Source organism: Vidua macroura, chromosome 11, assembly GCF_024509145.1.
Source record: "Vidua macroura isolate BioBank_ID:100142 chromosome 11, ASM2450914v1, whole genome shotgun sequence".
Taxonomy (NCBI): Eukaryota; Metazoa; Chordata; class Aves; order Passeriformes; family Viduidae; genus Vidua; species Vidua macroura.
The window spans coordinates 21,711,293-21,724,807 of record NC_071581.1 but is presented as its reverse complement, the minus strand read 5'-3'; the positions used below and the strand labels follow the sequence as shown (position 1 = coordinate 21,724,807).

General features: G+C 59.8%; 2 protein-coding genes across 8 annotated transcripts in view; both read left to right on the top strand.

The window, feature by feature from the left end:
* CBFA2T3 (CBFA2/RUNX1 partner transcriptional co-repressor 3) overlaps positions 1 to 7,644 on the top strand; it is a 29,505-nt gene extending 21,861 nt beyond the window's left edge. For 6 of the 7 annotated variants that reach the window (XM_053987094.1, XM_053987092.1, XM_053987095.1 and 3 more), the window contains 7 exons: positions 722 to 903; positions 997 to 1,253; positions 1,362 to 1,447; positions 1,675 to 1,873; positions 2,002 to 2,070; positions 2,224 to 2,414; positions 3,752 to 7,644. In XM_053987094.1, coding sequence (XP_053843069.1) covers positions 722 to 903; positions 997 to 1,253; positions 1,362 to 1,447; positions 1,675 to 1,873; positions 2,002 to 2,070; positions 2,224 to 2,414; positions 3,752 to 4,027 — 1,260 coding nt within the window. In that variant the 3' untranslated portion in view covers positions 4,028 to 7,644. The remainder of the gene's footprint in view (positions 1 to 721; positions 904 to 996; positions 1,254 to 1,361; positions 1,448 to 1,674; positions 1,874 to 2,001; positions 2,071 to 2,223; positions 2,415 to 3,751) is intronic. The other variant, XM_053987090.1, reaches the window with a different exon arrangement.
* Positions 7,645 to 8,146: 502 nt separating this feature from the next.
* On the top strand, positions 8,147 to 13,499 carry PABPN1L (PABPN1 like, cytoplasmic). Its single transcript, XM_053987109.1, has 8 exons — positions 8,147 to 8,230; positions 9,146 to 9,320; positions 9,443 to 9,551; positions 10,004 to 10,068; positions 10,912 to 11,018; positions 11,094 to 11,181; positions 11,289 to 11,431; positions 11,760 to 13,499. Exons 1-8 carry the CDS (start codon positions 8,211 to 8,213, stop codon positions 11,797 to 11,799), a joined length of 747 nt encoding a protein of 248 aa, XP_053843084.1. The 5' UTR covers positions 8,147 to 8,210; the 3' UTR covers positions 11,800 to 13,499.
* Positions 13,500 to 13,515: the final 16 nt, after the last annotated feature.

The following is a 13,515-nucleotide window of genomic DNA, read 5'->3' as shown; positions in this document are numbered from 1 at the left end:
CCCCGCTCCCAGCTGTTCCCACCACCCGGCCCAGATGTTTCTCATTATCCTAACTGCAACCAGCCGGGCTCGGCGTGCTTCCCAGACTGGGGACTTGCTGTTTTTGTGGGATTGCTCCCCCCCGGCCAGGGAAGGGAAGGGGAGGGAGGGTCTGGCCCTGCTCACCGCAACTGCAGCTCGGGCTCGGGCGCTAACGTGTCCCACAGATGGGATTTGGCTGCGGCTCAGCTGCCTAAGGCAAAATCCAGGGCTGGCAGCCAGAGTGCCAGGCAAAAGGGGGCTCTGCTGCTTAATTCCTGCTGCTCCTGGGGCTGCAGCACCGTGGGGGGACACAGTGGGTGGGTGGGAGGGGAGTTCACAGTTGATCCTTACAGCTGTGGGTGCCACAGGGGCTGGGGGTCCCAAAGGTGCAGTCCTGGGGCCAGGGTGGCCGGGGTGGCTGACCTGGCCCAGGGATGATGCTCTGCAGCCCCTGCCACGATGCAGGAGGGCTCTGTTGAAGCTGTGTCTGAACCCTGTGGGGTGCCACACACGTCCCCCAAAAGCCCACCTGGCCCCTGGGTACCCTACTGGCATCCCAAGGCTGTCCCCTGGGGAAAAGGAGCAGGACCCCAAAGGGAAGGCACCCCCTCACACCCCCTGCCCGTGGCGAGCTGGGGGCACAGCCAGGTGCTCCGGGGGGCTGCAGGGCTGCGGACTGAACTGTCACCTCCCCCCGCAGGCCAACCTGCCGCTGCTGCAGCGGGAGCTGCTGCACTGCGCCCGCATGGCCAAGCAGACCCCGGCCCAGTACCTGGCCCAGCACGAGCAGCTGCTGCTGGACGCCAACGCCTCCTCTCCCATCGACTCCTCCGAGCTGCTCCTGGAGGTGGGCGAGAGCGGCAAGAGGAGGACGCCAGACAGGTGCCAGCCGGGGAGGGGCGTGTGGGATTTTTCGGGGACGCACCCCTGAAAAGTGGGTGGGGACCAACCTCCAACCTCCTCTCCTCCGGCCAGGACCAAAGAGAACGGTTTGGACCGAGACCCCCTGCACCCCGAGCACCTCAGCAAGCGGCCGTGCACCATGAGCCCAGCGCAGCGCTACAGCCCCAGCAACGGGCTGAGCCACCCCCCGAACGGGCTGGGGCACCCCCCCGCCGGCCCCCCCCTGCCCCAGCACTACCGCCTGGAGGACATGGCCATGGCACACCACTACCGGGACGCCTACCGGCACCCCGACCCCCGGGAGCTCCGCGAGCGCCAGCGGCCCGCCGGTGAGCCCTGCTGTCCCCAAGCACGGGGGGGGGAACGGGGCTGGGACCCCCCTGAAGGATGGGGGGTCCTGCAGGAGGGGCTGACCCCGCTCCGCTCTTGCCTTGCAGCCGTGCACGGGACGCGGCAGGAGGAGGTGATCGACCACCGGCTCACGGACCGGGAGTGGGCGGAGGAGTGGAAACACCTCAACAACGTACGTAGTGTCCCTGCCCCATCCGTGTGTGTGTGTGTCCTTCCCCTCTGCCCCCAATCCCTCACGGGGCTTTCCTCCCGAGCATCCTCTGCTTCCACAGCCAGCTCAGCAGCCCGGAGCCGGCACAGCCTGGCGTAGCCCGAATCCCCCTGCCCAGCACCGGGCACCGCAGCCCCCCGGCTGCCCGCAGCAGAGCCCCCTCCCCATGCCCGCTGTTGCCCCCGCAGCTGCTGAACTGCATCATGGACATGGTGGAGAAGACGCGGCGGTCGCTGACGGTGCTGCGGCGGTGCCAGGAGGCCGATCGCGAGGAGCTCAACCACTGGATCCGGCGCTACAGCGACGCCGAGGACATGAAGAAAGGCAGCCCCCCCTCCGCACGCCCCCACAACTCCTCCTCCGCCGCCACCGAGGCTCCCCAGTTAGGTACTGACCCCCGGGGCCGCGGGGGCCGCTCCGGGTGCCTGCGCCGTTCTCCCGGGGGTCTGGCGCTGCCGGCGGGGGCGTCCCAAGGGGACGGCATCTCCTAAGGGCGTCCCCTCTCTCCTTCGCAGACGCGCACCGGGACTTCGCGCCGCGGCCGCTCTCCGGGTACATGCCCGAGGAGATCTGGAGGAAGGCTGGTGAGTGCGGGGTGTGAGCAGGAAGGGGCTCTGCCCCAGCTCCCCTCACTGGGATGCCTGCGGCGCAAGAGGAATTCGGGGTGGTTTTGCGGGAAGGGGGGGGGATGCTGGGGCAGCGGCACGCCGCGGCCACGCTCGGCTGCTGCCTTCCAGAAGAAGCCGTGAACGAGGTGAAGCGCCAGGCCATGTCCGAGCTGCAGAAGGCCGTGTCGGACGCCGAGAGGAAAGCCCACGAGCTGATCACGACGGAGCGCGCCAAGATGGAGCGGGCCCTGGCCGAGGCCAAGCGCCAGGCGTCCGAGGATGCCCTCACCGTCATCAATCAGCAGGAGGACTCGAGCGAGGTGGGGACCCCGGGGGGGCGGGTTGGTGGCAGTGCTGGGGTGCGGGACCTGCTCGTCATGCCATCGAGGTTGCAGCATCTGCATGCGAGGGTGGGAATGGGAGCATGCAGCAGCACCGTGGGATGGGAGGAGAGGGGAATTCCTGCAGCGAGATGGGGATGCAGCACGTGGGCAAGGATGGGGTGCATGGTCCTGGATGTGGATGCAGTCTAGGATGATGTGCATGGTCCAGGGTAGGGTTGTATGGTCTGGGATTAGGGGGACCTGGTTCAGGACAAGGGGAGCACGGTCCTGAATGGGTGTGTCTGGTCTGATATGGAAATACACAGTCTGGCATGGATGTGCACACTCTGGGATGGATGTGCAGAGACTGGGATGGATGTGCACGGTCTGGGATGGATGTGCACACTCTGGGATGGATGTGCACACACTGGGATGGATGTGCACTCTCTGGGATGGATGTGCACAGACTGGGATGGATGTGCACACATTGGGATGGATGTGCACATTCTGGGATGGATGTGCACGCTCTGGGATGGATGTGCACACACTGGGATGGATGTGCACTCTCTGGGATGATGTACATGGTCTGGGATGGATGTGCATGCTCTGGGATGGATGTGCACTCTCTGGGATGATGTACATGGTTCAGATGAGGGGTGCACACTCTGGGATGGATGTGCACACATTGGGATGGATGTGCACACTCTGGGATGGATGTGCACATTCTGGGATGGATGTGCACTCTCTGGGATGGATGTGCACACACTGGGATGGATGTGCACTCTCTGGGATGATGTACATGGTCTGGGATGGATGTGCATGCTCTGGGACGGATGTGCACACTCTGGAATGGATGTGCACTCTCTGGGATGATGTACATGGTTCAGATGAGGGGTGCACACTCTGGGATGGATGTGCACGCTCTGGGATGGATGTGCACACTCTGGGATGGATGTGCACACTCTGGGATGGATGTGCACGCTCTGGGATGGATGTGCACACATTGGGATGGATGTGCACACTCTGGGATGGATGTGCACTCTCTGGGATGATGTACATGGTTCAGATGAGGGGTGCACACTCTGGGATGGATGTGCACACACTGGGATGGATGTGCACTCTCTGGGATGATGTACATGGTCTGGGATGGATGTGCACGCTCTGGGATGGATGTGCACGCTCTGGGATGGATGTGCACACTCTGGGGTGGATGTGCACTCTCTGGGATGGATGTGCACTCTCTGGGGTGATGGAGTGCCCAGTCCTGGGTGGGGGTGCACAGCCTGGCCCGGGGTGCACGTTCCGGAGCTGAGGCCGTGTTCCCGTTCCCGCAGAGCTGCTGGAACTGCGGGCGGAAGGCGAGCGAGACGTGCAGCGGCTGCAACACCGCGCGCTACTGCGGCTCCTTCTGCCAGCACAAGGATTGGGAGAAGCACCACCACGTCTGCGGGCAGACTCTGCAGGGGCTGCCGGGCCCCGCCGCCCCCGGGCCGGGCCAGCCCGACGGGGTGCCCGCCATGGCCAGCAGCCCCAGCGAGGCGGGCTCGGTGGCCGCGTCCCGTGCCGGCACTCCGGCCACGCCGGCGCCGCTGGACAGCGCGTCCCGCTGAGCCACCCTCGGGCTGCCGGAGCCACGGACTGCACCCCGTGCAATTTCCTCAGCTACCTGACTCGTGTGACCTCCGAAACGACCTCTCTAGCTCTCACAACTAATCCTCACGGATCCTCAAACTGGGCTTTAAGTGGAGTTAAGGCAAATACCGGTCTCTGTTCTTTCTTCAGTCTTTGTTTTGGCTTTTTTTTCGGTTGGTTTTCTATCGGTTGGGGGATTGTGGTTTGGGATTTTTTGGGTTTTTTGGCTGTTTTTTGTTTTTTTTTTTTTGCTCTTTGGATGAGGGATTTGGCTCCAGCATCACCACGCAGTGCTGTGGGGAGAGACCAGCCCGATCCCATCCCCCATCAGTGCTGCCGAGGGGCTCACTTGGAAGAGGACAGAACCTTCTTTTCTTCAGCTCTCTCTTCCTATTTTTTTTTTCTTTTTACCTTTTTTTTTTTTTTTTTGTAAAAAAATAAAGAAAATAAAAAAGAAAACGTCGGACTCTTTGGCTTTAAGTAAGAAATTGTAAAAAAGAGAAAAAAAAAAAAGAAAAAAAAAAAAAAAAGGAAAAATCCAAAAACCAGACGACGCGTGACGGACGCTCACCTGTAACTACCTTGCTAGCTAGCCAAGAACAGACCAGACTCACCTCTGCTCCAAAGGAAATCCAAAACCAAGGAAGATCCAAACGTCTCTCCACTGCCAAAGTTCGTTTCGTTCTGTTGTCGCTTCCTTCCCCTCCCCACAAGGATGGATGGACATGCCCCTGGGGCTTTAAAGAATTTCTATTAAAATAAAGCAAAAAAAAAAAAAAAAAAAAAGGTGTTTTTTTACTAAAACCCCAACCCCCAAGGTGTGGGAGGGGGAGATGGGGCTGAGAACCGCAGCCGGAGCCGGCACATCTCTACCTCTGCCCGCCACCGCCCTGGGAAAGGAGAACAAAAAGGAGATTTAAAGAAAAAAAAAATAAAAAAAAAAAGAATTAAAAAAAAAGAGGAAATTAAAAGACGGATTTTGGGTTTCTCCCTCACCGAAGCTGTCGGGGGACCCCCCATCCCTTCACTGCCAGGCTGCTCCCACACCCCGCGCTGGATTTGTTTCACAAGGATTTTTAAGAGGAAAAGGAAAAGGAAAGGAAAAGGAACGCTGCCGCCTTCCTGGCCAAGGACAATGTGGATTATTTGGGATTCTTGCCTCGCTGGAGCGGCACGGAGGACGGAAGTGCAATAGGGAAAGTCCGAGCTCCGAGCGGAGGCAGCAGTGCTGTGCGCTAATGTGAATGTAAATAGTGTCTGCAGAGGTCCAAAAATGAATAATAATAATAATGCTAGTGATAATAATAAGAGACGTTTGCCAAATAAAGGATGAGGAGGAAGCGTGGGGCCGTGGCGCTGGCCGGAGCGAGGCCTGGCATCGAGAGGAGCTGTAGTTTTTCCGCATTTGCAAAACCCATCCTGTGTGTTTTCCGTAGGGGAGGAAGAGGAGGGAAGGGCTCGGGGCCGGGGGTTGGGGTTGTGCTGCGGGTCACAGGGCTGGGCTGAGCCACAGCAGAGCTTGGCACACGCCAAGGGTGATGTCAGTGGCCCTGTGCCGCCGGCACCCGGCCCTGCTGGGGGTTCTGTGCACCCCAAAGCCTTGGTGCATCCCCGGGGAGGGTTCTGCGCACCCCAAAATCTTGGTGCATCACCCTGGATGAGTTCTGTGCACCCTAAGACCCTGGCGGGGGGGGGGGGGGGGTTTCTGTGCACCCTGAGATCTCTCTGAATCCTCCCAGGCTTCTTCTTCTGAGGTCTCGGTGCATCCCCCCCCCCCCCCCCCCAGGAGGTTTCTCTGCACCCCAAGACCTTGGGGCATCCTCCTGGGAAGGTTCTGTGCACCCCAAGGTCTTGGTGCGTCCCCCCAGGGTTTCCCTGTGCACCCCAAGGTCTTGGCCCAACCCCGGGGACGTCTCTGTGCCCCCCAAGACCTCGGTGCACCCCCTGGGTGGTTTCTGTGCCCCCCCCCCCCAAACCCTGGGAGCTTCGCCGGGTGCCCCTCCCGTGACTGTTCACTTTATTTATGGTGTGACATATGTAATATTGTCTATTTTTCTTACGTTTCCTGAGAAGAGGTAATATATAAGAGTATTGCAGATGCCCCTGCTCGCCCGGGTGTCCGGCCCGTCCCCGCCGTGTCCCCGCCTGTCCCCGCCTGTCCCCGCGTGCCCCCGGCCCCGCTCCTGCCGGGGCTCTGCCTCTCTACCTCCACCTCGCCGGGAAACCGCGGGCGAGAGCACTTCCACAGGGACTGCTCTCCTTTCCACTCCACTCCCTGCTGGTTTGCTTTTTTTCTTTTCTTTTTTTTTTTTTTTTTGAGTTACTATGATTTTTTTTTTAATTTTAATTAAGAATAAAACTACCCTACAGAACCTTGCATTGAAACCAAAAGCCGAGGGAGGGGAGGGGGGAGACGGCGGTGACGGGCGGCCAAACCAGAACGACAGCTTTAAATGCGAGATTTCCCAAAAAAAAAAAAAAAAAAAAAAAAAAAAAATTTAAAAAAAAAAAATGTGCTGCGGGGAGGACGGAGCGGCCGCGGGGGCTGCAGTGATGCTGTGCTGGTGCCCTGGGGGCTTCCACCATTCCGAAATGGTGGTGTTGGGGGGCGAGGGACGCGTGCCACGTGCTGTGCCCCTTTGGTGGCACCGTGGAGATGGCAGCGGATGAGCAGCGTGGGGCTGGCACAGCCTGGCCGGAGCCTGGGGACACACCAGGTGCCCGTGGCTGCTCACAGCTCCCGGGTTTCCTGCTCCCATCACGGCTGGGGACACCGCGGACGGCGCTGGGGACACGGGGACAGCGTGCCCCAGGTCCCCGGGGCGCTGGGTGCTGGTGTGCCACCAAGCTGGGGAGGTGGCAGGAGGGACGTGGCTCTCTGGTGCCACCCACGGCACCAGGGTCCCCTCTCCAGCCCCTTCCTCACGTTCCCAACCCAAAATCCCAGCTGAAACCAAAGTGCCACGTCCCGGCGAGGCTGGAGCGGGGGTCCCACACCTGCCTGGCTTTTGCTCCGTCACTGCCAGAGCCCCCCGAACTCCCCCTGCAGCATCTCCTCCTCCTCCTCTTCCTCCTCCTCCTCCTCCTCCTCCGGGGGCTGCTGGGGTCCCCCTCTGGATCCCAGCGGGTCTGAGGCTGGGGACAAGATGCCACTGTGTTCCCAGGTCCCAGGCACTGTGATGGGGTGTCCCCCCTGCCGTGGCAGCCCTGGGGGCTCCTCCGATGTCACCGAAGGCCCCGGGAGGGAGGTCGTGCCAGTGTCCCCCCCTCCCTCCCGGCTGCGGCAGCAGCGCTTCCCCGGCCCCGTGCGGGGCTGAGCCCTGCCCTTGCTGCCCTGGGATGGGGACACCGGGGCACGGGGGGCCCTGAGGGGCTGGAAACCAGAGCCCCCCGCCGGGGCCGGGCGTGGGGAGCGGGGCCAGCCCAGAGAGATGACGTGGTAGGACTTTCCTTCGGCATGCTGTCCCCCCCCTTGCTGTTCCCCGCTTTCTCTAAGTGTACTGTATGTTTGACCTGTGAAAGATGTAAACTTTATGATTCAGGTTATGTCTGTTCTTAACTCTGTATCTGTGTAATAAAGACAATTTAATATCAACCAGAGGCTCCGTAGCCTGGGCTTGTGCCGGGCGCCCTCGTCCCCCACTCCTGGCAGTGCTTTGCACTCTGTGCCCCCAGTCCTGGCTCGGGGGGTTCATTTACAGCCCTGGGGCCGCTCGCTGCAAAGGAGGGGTGTCCACGGCGGGGTAACTCAGCTGTGTCCTCGGGCCACTCAAGGCGATCTGTCCCACCTGTTGCTGCAGCTCCACCCTTGGGGCGCCCCCCCTGCTGCCCCGGTGCTGCCAGCCGGCCGCAGCCCCGGCCCCACCGGCGGGGTCGTTGCACCGGGCGGGGCGGAGGGGGCCCTGCCCCGGCCATCAGCCCCAGCTGAACGGCGCTGCCCGGTCTCGAACCCGCGGCCCCGGAGTGTCGTTTTTTTGTTTTTTGTTTTTTTTTTTTCCCCCGTGGGCGGGGCCGCCTCCCGCCGGCGGGGGGGCGGGGCCCCGGCGCGCGCGCCCCGCCCCGATTGGCCGCTGATGTGTGAAAGTGGCGCGCGGGCGCGAGCCCCGCTCGTGGTGGCGGGAGAGCCGCACGTGGTCGCCGCTCGCGCGGGCCGCGCGCAGCATGTTCGGGGGCCGGGCCAGGTGCGTGCGGGGCTCGGGGCCACCGGCCGGGCACGGCTGGCCAGCGCTCGGACACGGCTCGGGCATGGCTGGCCAGTGCTCGGACACGGCTGGCCAGCGCTCGGACATCGGCCGAGCACGGCTGGCCAGCGCTCGGGCACGGCTCGGGCACAGCTGGCCAGCGCTCGGACACCGGCCGGGCACGGCTGGCCAGCGCTCGGACACCGGCCGGGCACGGCTGGCCAGCGCTCGGACACGGCTCGGGCACAGCTGGCCAGCGCTCGGACACCGGCCGGCCAGCGCTCGGACACCGGCCGGGCACGGCTGGCCAGCGCTCGGACACCGGCCGGGCACGGCTGGCCAGCGCTCGGGCACGGCTGGCCAGCGCTCGGACACGGCTCGGGCACGGCTGGCCAGCGCTCGGACACCGGCCGGGCACGGCTGGCCACGGCTCGGGCACGGTGCCGCAGCTCCACGGGCTGCAGCCGGGGCGGCTGTCCACTCCCGGGTGGGAGAAGTCGTTCTCCTGGGTGGGAGGGTGTGTCCCTCCGTGAGCCCCTCGGGAGGGTGCGGCTCTTCCTTCGCTGCCTCTCCCGGCCGCTCCCTCTGTGCAGCTCTGCTGGTGGCCGTGTGCTGCCGCCTCTTTCCGTTCCCTACCCGTCCCCTCTGTGGCCCTGGGGTTTTTTTCCACTTTAGGGCAGCTGCTTCCAGGTCCCCTCTGCAGCCCCCGTGAGCTGGGAATCGACTCCAGTATGAACTGGAGACCTTTTGGCTGCGCTTTGCAGTTCTGTGCCTTTGCTGCGCAGCTGCATTAATGTCACCTCTTCATCCTTCTGCTGGGAACGCCCTGCAAGCCTTTGCCTGGCGGAGGCTGTGCTTTAGCTGATACGTTAAATGGCTGTTGGTTCAATGCCCTTTGCCCCTTGTCCCGTCCAGTCCTCTCTTCCTGGACACTTCAGAGATCTGGTGGCAGGACCCACCGTCCCTGCGAGCCGAGGCAGCGCCCTGGGACGTGACAGAGGTGGCAGCCGTGTGCAAGGCAGCGGATGAGGGCTCGGATGCGAGCCCCCAGGAGGGGAACAGCACAGAGGAGCAGGATGTTCAGGACCCGGTGAGTGCCCGCCTCCATGGGGAACCCGTTTTCCCTGGTGCCCAAAGGAAGTGGGGAACTTTTTACACCTGGGCTGTCCCCGCTCCGAGTGCTGCTCGTGCAATTCTTGGTTTGGGATTCAGGAGCTGGAGGCCATCAAAGCCAAACTGCGGGAAATAGAGAAGGAGGATGAGAGGTTGAAGGAGCTGCAGCTGGAAGCTGAGAACCATCTGTTCATGAGCTCAGAAGCAGGTATGGGTTGTCACAGGGTGCTGTTGTCCCACCCCAGGGACACCTCTGGGGCACAGGGTGACAATTGGAGCCCAGAGTATTTGGCTCTGTCTCTCTGGGCACCTGGGACTGGACACATAAGGTGGGTGAAGGGGGTTCCAGGCCTGGTGTGGTGCTAATGCACATTCTATCAGCTCTAACCTCCTACCTGTGTGGGCCCAGATGTAGTAAATTAATTAAATTGTGCTTAATTCAGTCAAGTAATTGAGTTTATTACCAACAGCCGCAGTAGAGGAGTCACTGTGAAAAGAAGAGGGCCAAGGGGGGTGGAGGAGGAGGCAGCAGTGTGAGGGTTTGGATACACCTGGATGTGAGAGGCATCTGAGGAGCTTTGCAGTGTGTCAGCTCAGGGGTGGCTGTGCTGGGAGCAGACAGATGTCCCTCTGTCCATGACAAATCCCTCCTCTCCACAGCTCTCTTCCCACTGACAACCAAGGAGAAGATGGAGGCTGACCAGCGTTCCATCTACGTGGGCAATGTAAGTGGGAGCCCCTCTGGGTGTGTGTCCCAAATCCCGGGTGTGGATCTGTTCCCCACCAAAGCCTGGCTGTTCCCATCCCAAGTGTTTCTCCTGTGCCCAGCCTGGGAGCATCGCTGGTTGTCTGCCACTTCCAGCTCATCTGTGGCAAGTGTCAGCTCCCCAAAAAGCCCCCTGGAAGCTGTGGGTTGTGTGGTGTTGCTTGTTCCTTCAAAACGGGGCAGGTTGTCTCTTGGATTTGTGTTCCAGGTGGGAGCACTCAGCTGGGAGGGTCCCCTGACCCTCAGCAGAGGCTGAGCTGTGGTGGGGGGGTGTGAGTGGGGCCAGCTGGGCCCTTTGCCTCCCGTGCTGGGGTGTGGATCTGCTGCCTTGAGAGGCTGGTCTGGAACAGAGAGTAGACAGAGCTAAAAATTGACAAAACAGGTATTTATTGCAAGGCCTTAAAAGGACACACCTTGGGCAGCACAAGAGCCTGGCCAGGGCTACAGCCAGGTTGAATCCAAGATGGATCCCAGTCACGGGTGTTTACACTTTTCTAAGTTTTGGTTCATCTACATATTGGGTTCAATTGTCCAGTTACAGCTCCAGGTCATGAAGTCCCAACCCCCTGGCTTGCCCCCTTCCCTTTGCTGTTGTTTGTGCTTTTTGGGTAAGGTTGTCCTTGATTCTCCAGCTGGGAAGGGATTGTTTTGTCCAGCTACCCTGTGAAGAGAACCTACTAACACCTAATAAGAAATTTCAGAGTTACACACCAGGCAGCAGAGAACCTGAAAAACAGAAAAGCTGAAACCCAAGGCATCAGATGGCACTTGCACGAGTTGGGTGCTGGGGCTGTCGTTGCAGGTGGATTACGGGGGCACAGCAGAGGAGCTGGAGTCTCACTTCAACAGCTGTGGGCAGATCAACCGCGTCACCATCCTCTGTGACAAGTTCTCGGGCCACCCCAAAGGGTCAGTGCTGTGTGCAGGGAGGGCTGGGGGTCTGCAGGGTGTCCCTGGGGCTCTGCTCACACCGTTCCCCCACAGCTATGCCTACATCGAGTTCGAGGAGCAGAGCTCTGTGAAGGCTGCGGTGGAGCTGGACGAGAGTGTGTTCAGGGGCCGCGTCATCAAGGTGAGAGCTGGGGGAGCCCTGGGGGGCTGCTCCCCCCCCTGTTCCCAGCCCTGGCTGCCTGGGGCTGGGCCAAATCCCAGCTCCTGCAGCCCTTCCCCACCCTCCAGGTGCTGCCCAAGAGGACCAACATGCCCGGCATCAGCAGCACCGACCGCGGCGGCTACCGGGGCTACTTCCACGCCCGGGGAGGGCTGGGCCGCTGGGGGGGCTACTACGGGCAGCACCCCAGGGTGCGAGGGAGGATCTACAGGTGAGTCTGGGCGTGGGAGGGTCCTCAGGTGTGGAGCGGGATGGGGTTCCCTGCTCCCCTGTCTCGGCTTTGCTCCCGCCGTGGCTGGGAGGATGGAGGAGGGCTCTGGCAGGAAGGAACGTCTGGGAAGTTGGGAGTTGTCACCCTGTCCCTGCAGGAGTGTGGGCAGTGCACTCCCAGCCTGACCGGTCCCAGAGCTGTGGCTGGCTGTGGGGCTCCCCTGGTTTTGGGGGTGCTGTGCAGGAGGGGAATCCCAGCCCTTGGGAGGGTGACAGGAGCAGGGAGCGATGCCCCTGTGCTTCAGGAGGTTGGTTTTGTTCCTGTTTAGGGGTCGGGCAAGGCTGCTGCCTTGGTATTTTCCATACTAGAAGAGGCTGGACTGCCTGGTGATGCCATCGGGACTGAAACGAGGAGATGGGATTGGAGAGATTTAAAAATATGCCTACCCAAGCCAAAAAACAGATTAATTTTAAAAATGCCATCTGCCTGGCCATGAGGATTACTGGTGAGCCCTGTGCTGGGCTGCAGGAGGGAAGATGGGATCTGCTCCACCCTGCCAGCATCCCAGGAGAGCTCATCCCACCTCAGCTCTGCCCGGGGGGCTGTGTTTGCACAGAGAACAGGCTCATTCCAGAGAACGCTGTCCTGGGAAGGGAGGAGCTCTCCCAGACCATCAAGTCTTCTCCTTATCCCATGGAAAAGGGCTGTCCTGGAGGGTTTGGTTCCTGGCTGGCTGCATGCCCTCCATGCCACTGCTTGGCCATGAACCTCCTCAGCTCTTCCTGCAGCAGCTGGATGTTGTCGTCTTTTCTTCTAAGAGCCTAAAGACTCTTTCCTAAATCAATGGAGAAAGTTCTGGGTTGCAGCTCCAGATCTGATTGCTGGGGAGCTTTTCCTTCATCAGCCCTATGGATGTGACCTTCCTCTTGGGAAGCCTGATGTGGTTTGGGTCTGGTTTTTAGCTCGCTGTGTTTGTATATCCAGGACAGGGGAAAAGCATCCCTTGTTTCTCTGGGAGCCTCTCTGTCTCTGTGGTAGCTAAACAGGACCTGGGTGTCACAAAACCCTTCCTCTTTTTTAGTTTGGCTGTTAGCAAAGCCCTCTTCCCTCCCTCCTGCTTTTATTCCAATCTCCAGGGGTCAAGGGGTGCTGGCACCTCCTCTTTCTTGCAGTAGCAGCATTACAGAGTCACCTTCACTGGTGCAAATTTGGTCTGCTCTCCTTCTTTATTCCCATCACCATTCCTGCTCTGGAGTCACATTTGGGGATGGTGTGAGCCCTGCTGGAGGCTCAGGACCGAGGAGCACCACAGGAGCTGGGTACCAGGGAAGAAGGTTCCTGGCTCTTCCCTTTCCTGCTGAATTTGTGTTTATGCAGCCACGTGTTTTTAAAGGAAGAGCTTTGTGTTAGGAGAGGCAGGCTGGAACCCCAGCACACAGCATTCCTGGGAGTTCTGCATGGAAATGGCTTTTATTATGTAATCCTCCCACTAATCTTTTGGGATCCTTGGTTAGGATTCCTCTAACCCAGATGCAGCAGATGCAACTGACTCCTAAAGCAGCTTTTCACAGCTCAGGGGCATTGCCAGGCTAAAAATCCCACTGATTTTTTTTTCCCTTTAAGATCTCTAGATTTTTTTTTAAAAGCTTGGGGCCTTTACTCTTCATGTTGTGTTGATATTGTGCTCAGAGCTGCTGAGACTGACCTTGATTTGAGCTACCCTTAGGCTTAGACTATAAACCAGCTTTTTCTAGGGCTTCTGTTTGATAGGATTATAAATTTTTGAGGCTTATTTTTTAATAAAAAACTACTTTGGGGTGTTTGGACTCTGTTGTGGAAGAGGCAACACTGAGCTGCCATCTCTGTGAGTGAAAACAGCCAAATTTTTTAGATGAAAATGTTTGTGGATAACAGTGCACAGCTGTGCCTTGTGGAGATGGTGGGAGAGGCTTGAACCTCCCCAGATATTCCAGGTGGTTGCTGATGAAATGAACTTAAGTTCTGTTTGAGAAAGTATTTGTAACTGTTACTTATTTTTAAAATAAATGATCCTGCTGTGTGAACTTCATGTGCAGTTCTGGCTT

Excerpts from the sequence above, each read along its gene's own strand:
- PABPN1L (XM_053987109.1), top strand. The coding sequence starts at position 8,211 with ATGTTCGGGGGCCGGGCCAG. Across the intron at positions 8,231-9,145 it reads ATGTTCGGGGGCCGGGCCAG|TCCTCTCTTCCTGGACACTT; the intron begins GTGCGTGCGGGG and ends TGTCCCGTCCAG. Across the intron at positions 9,321-9,442 it reads AGCAGGATGTTCAGGACCCG|GAGCTGGAGGCCATCAAAGC; the intron begins GTGAGTGCCCGC and ends TTTGGGATTCAG.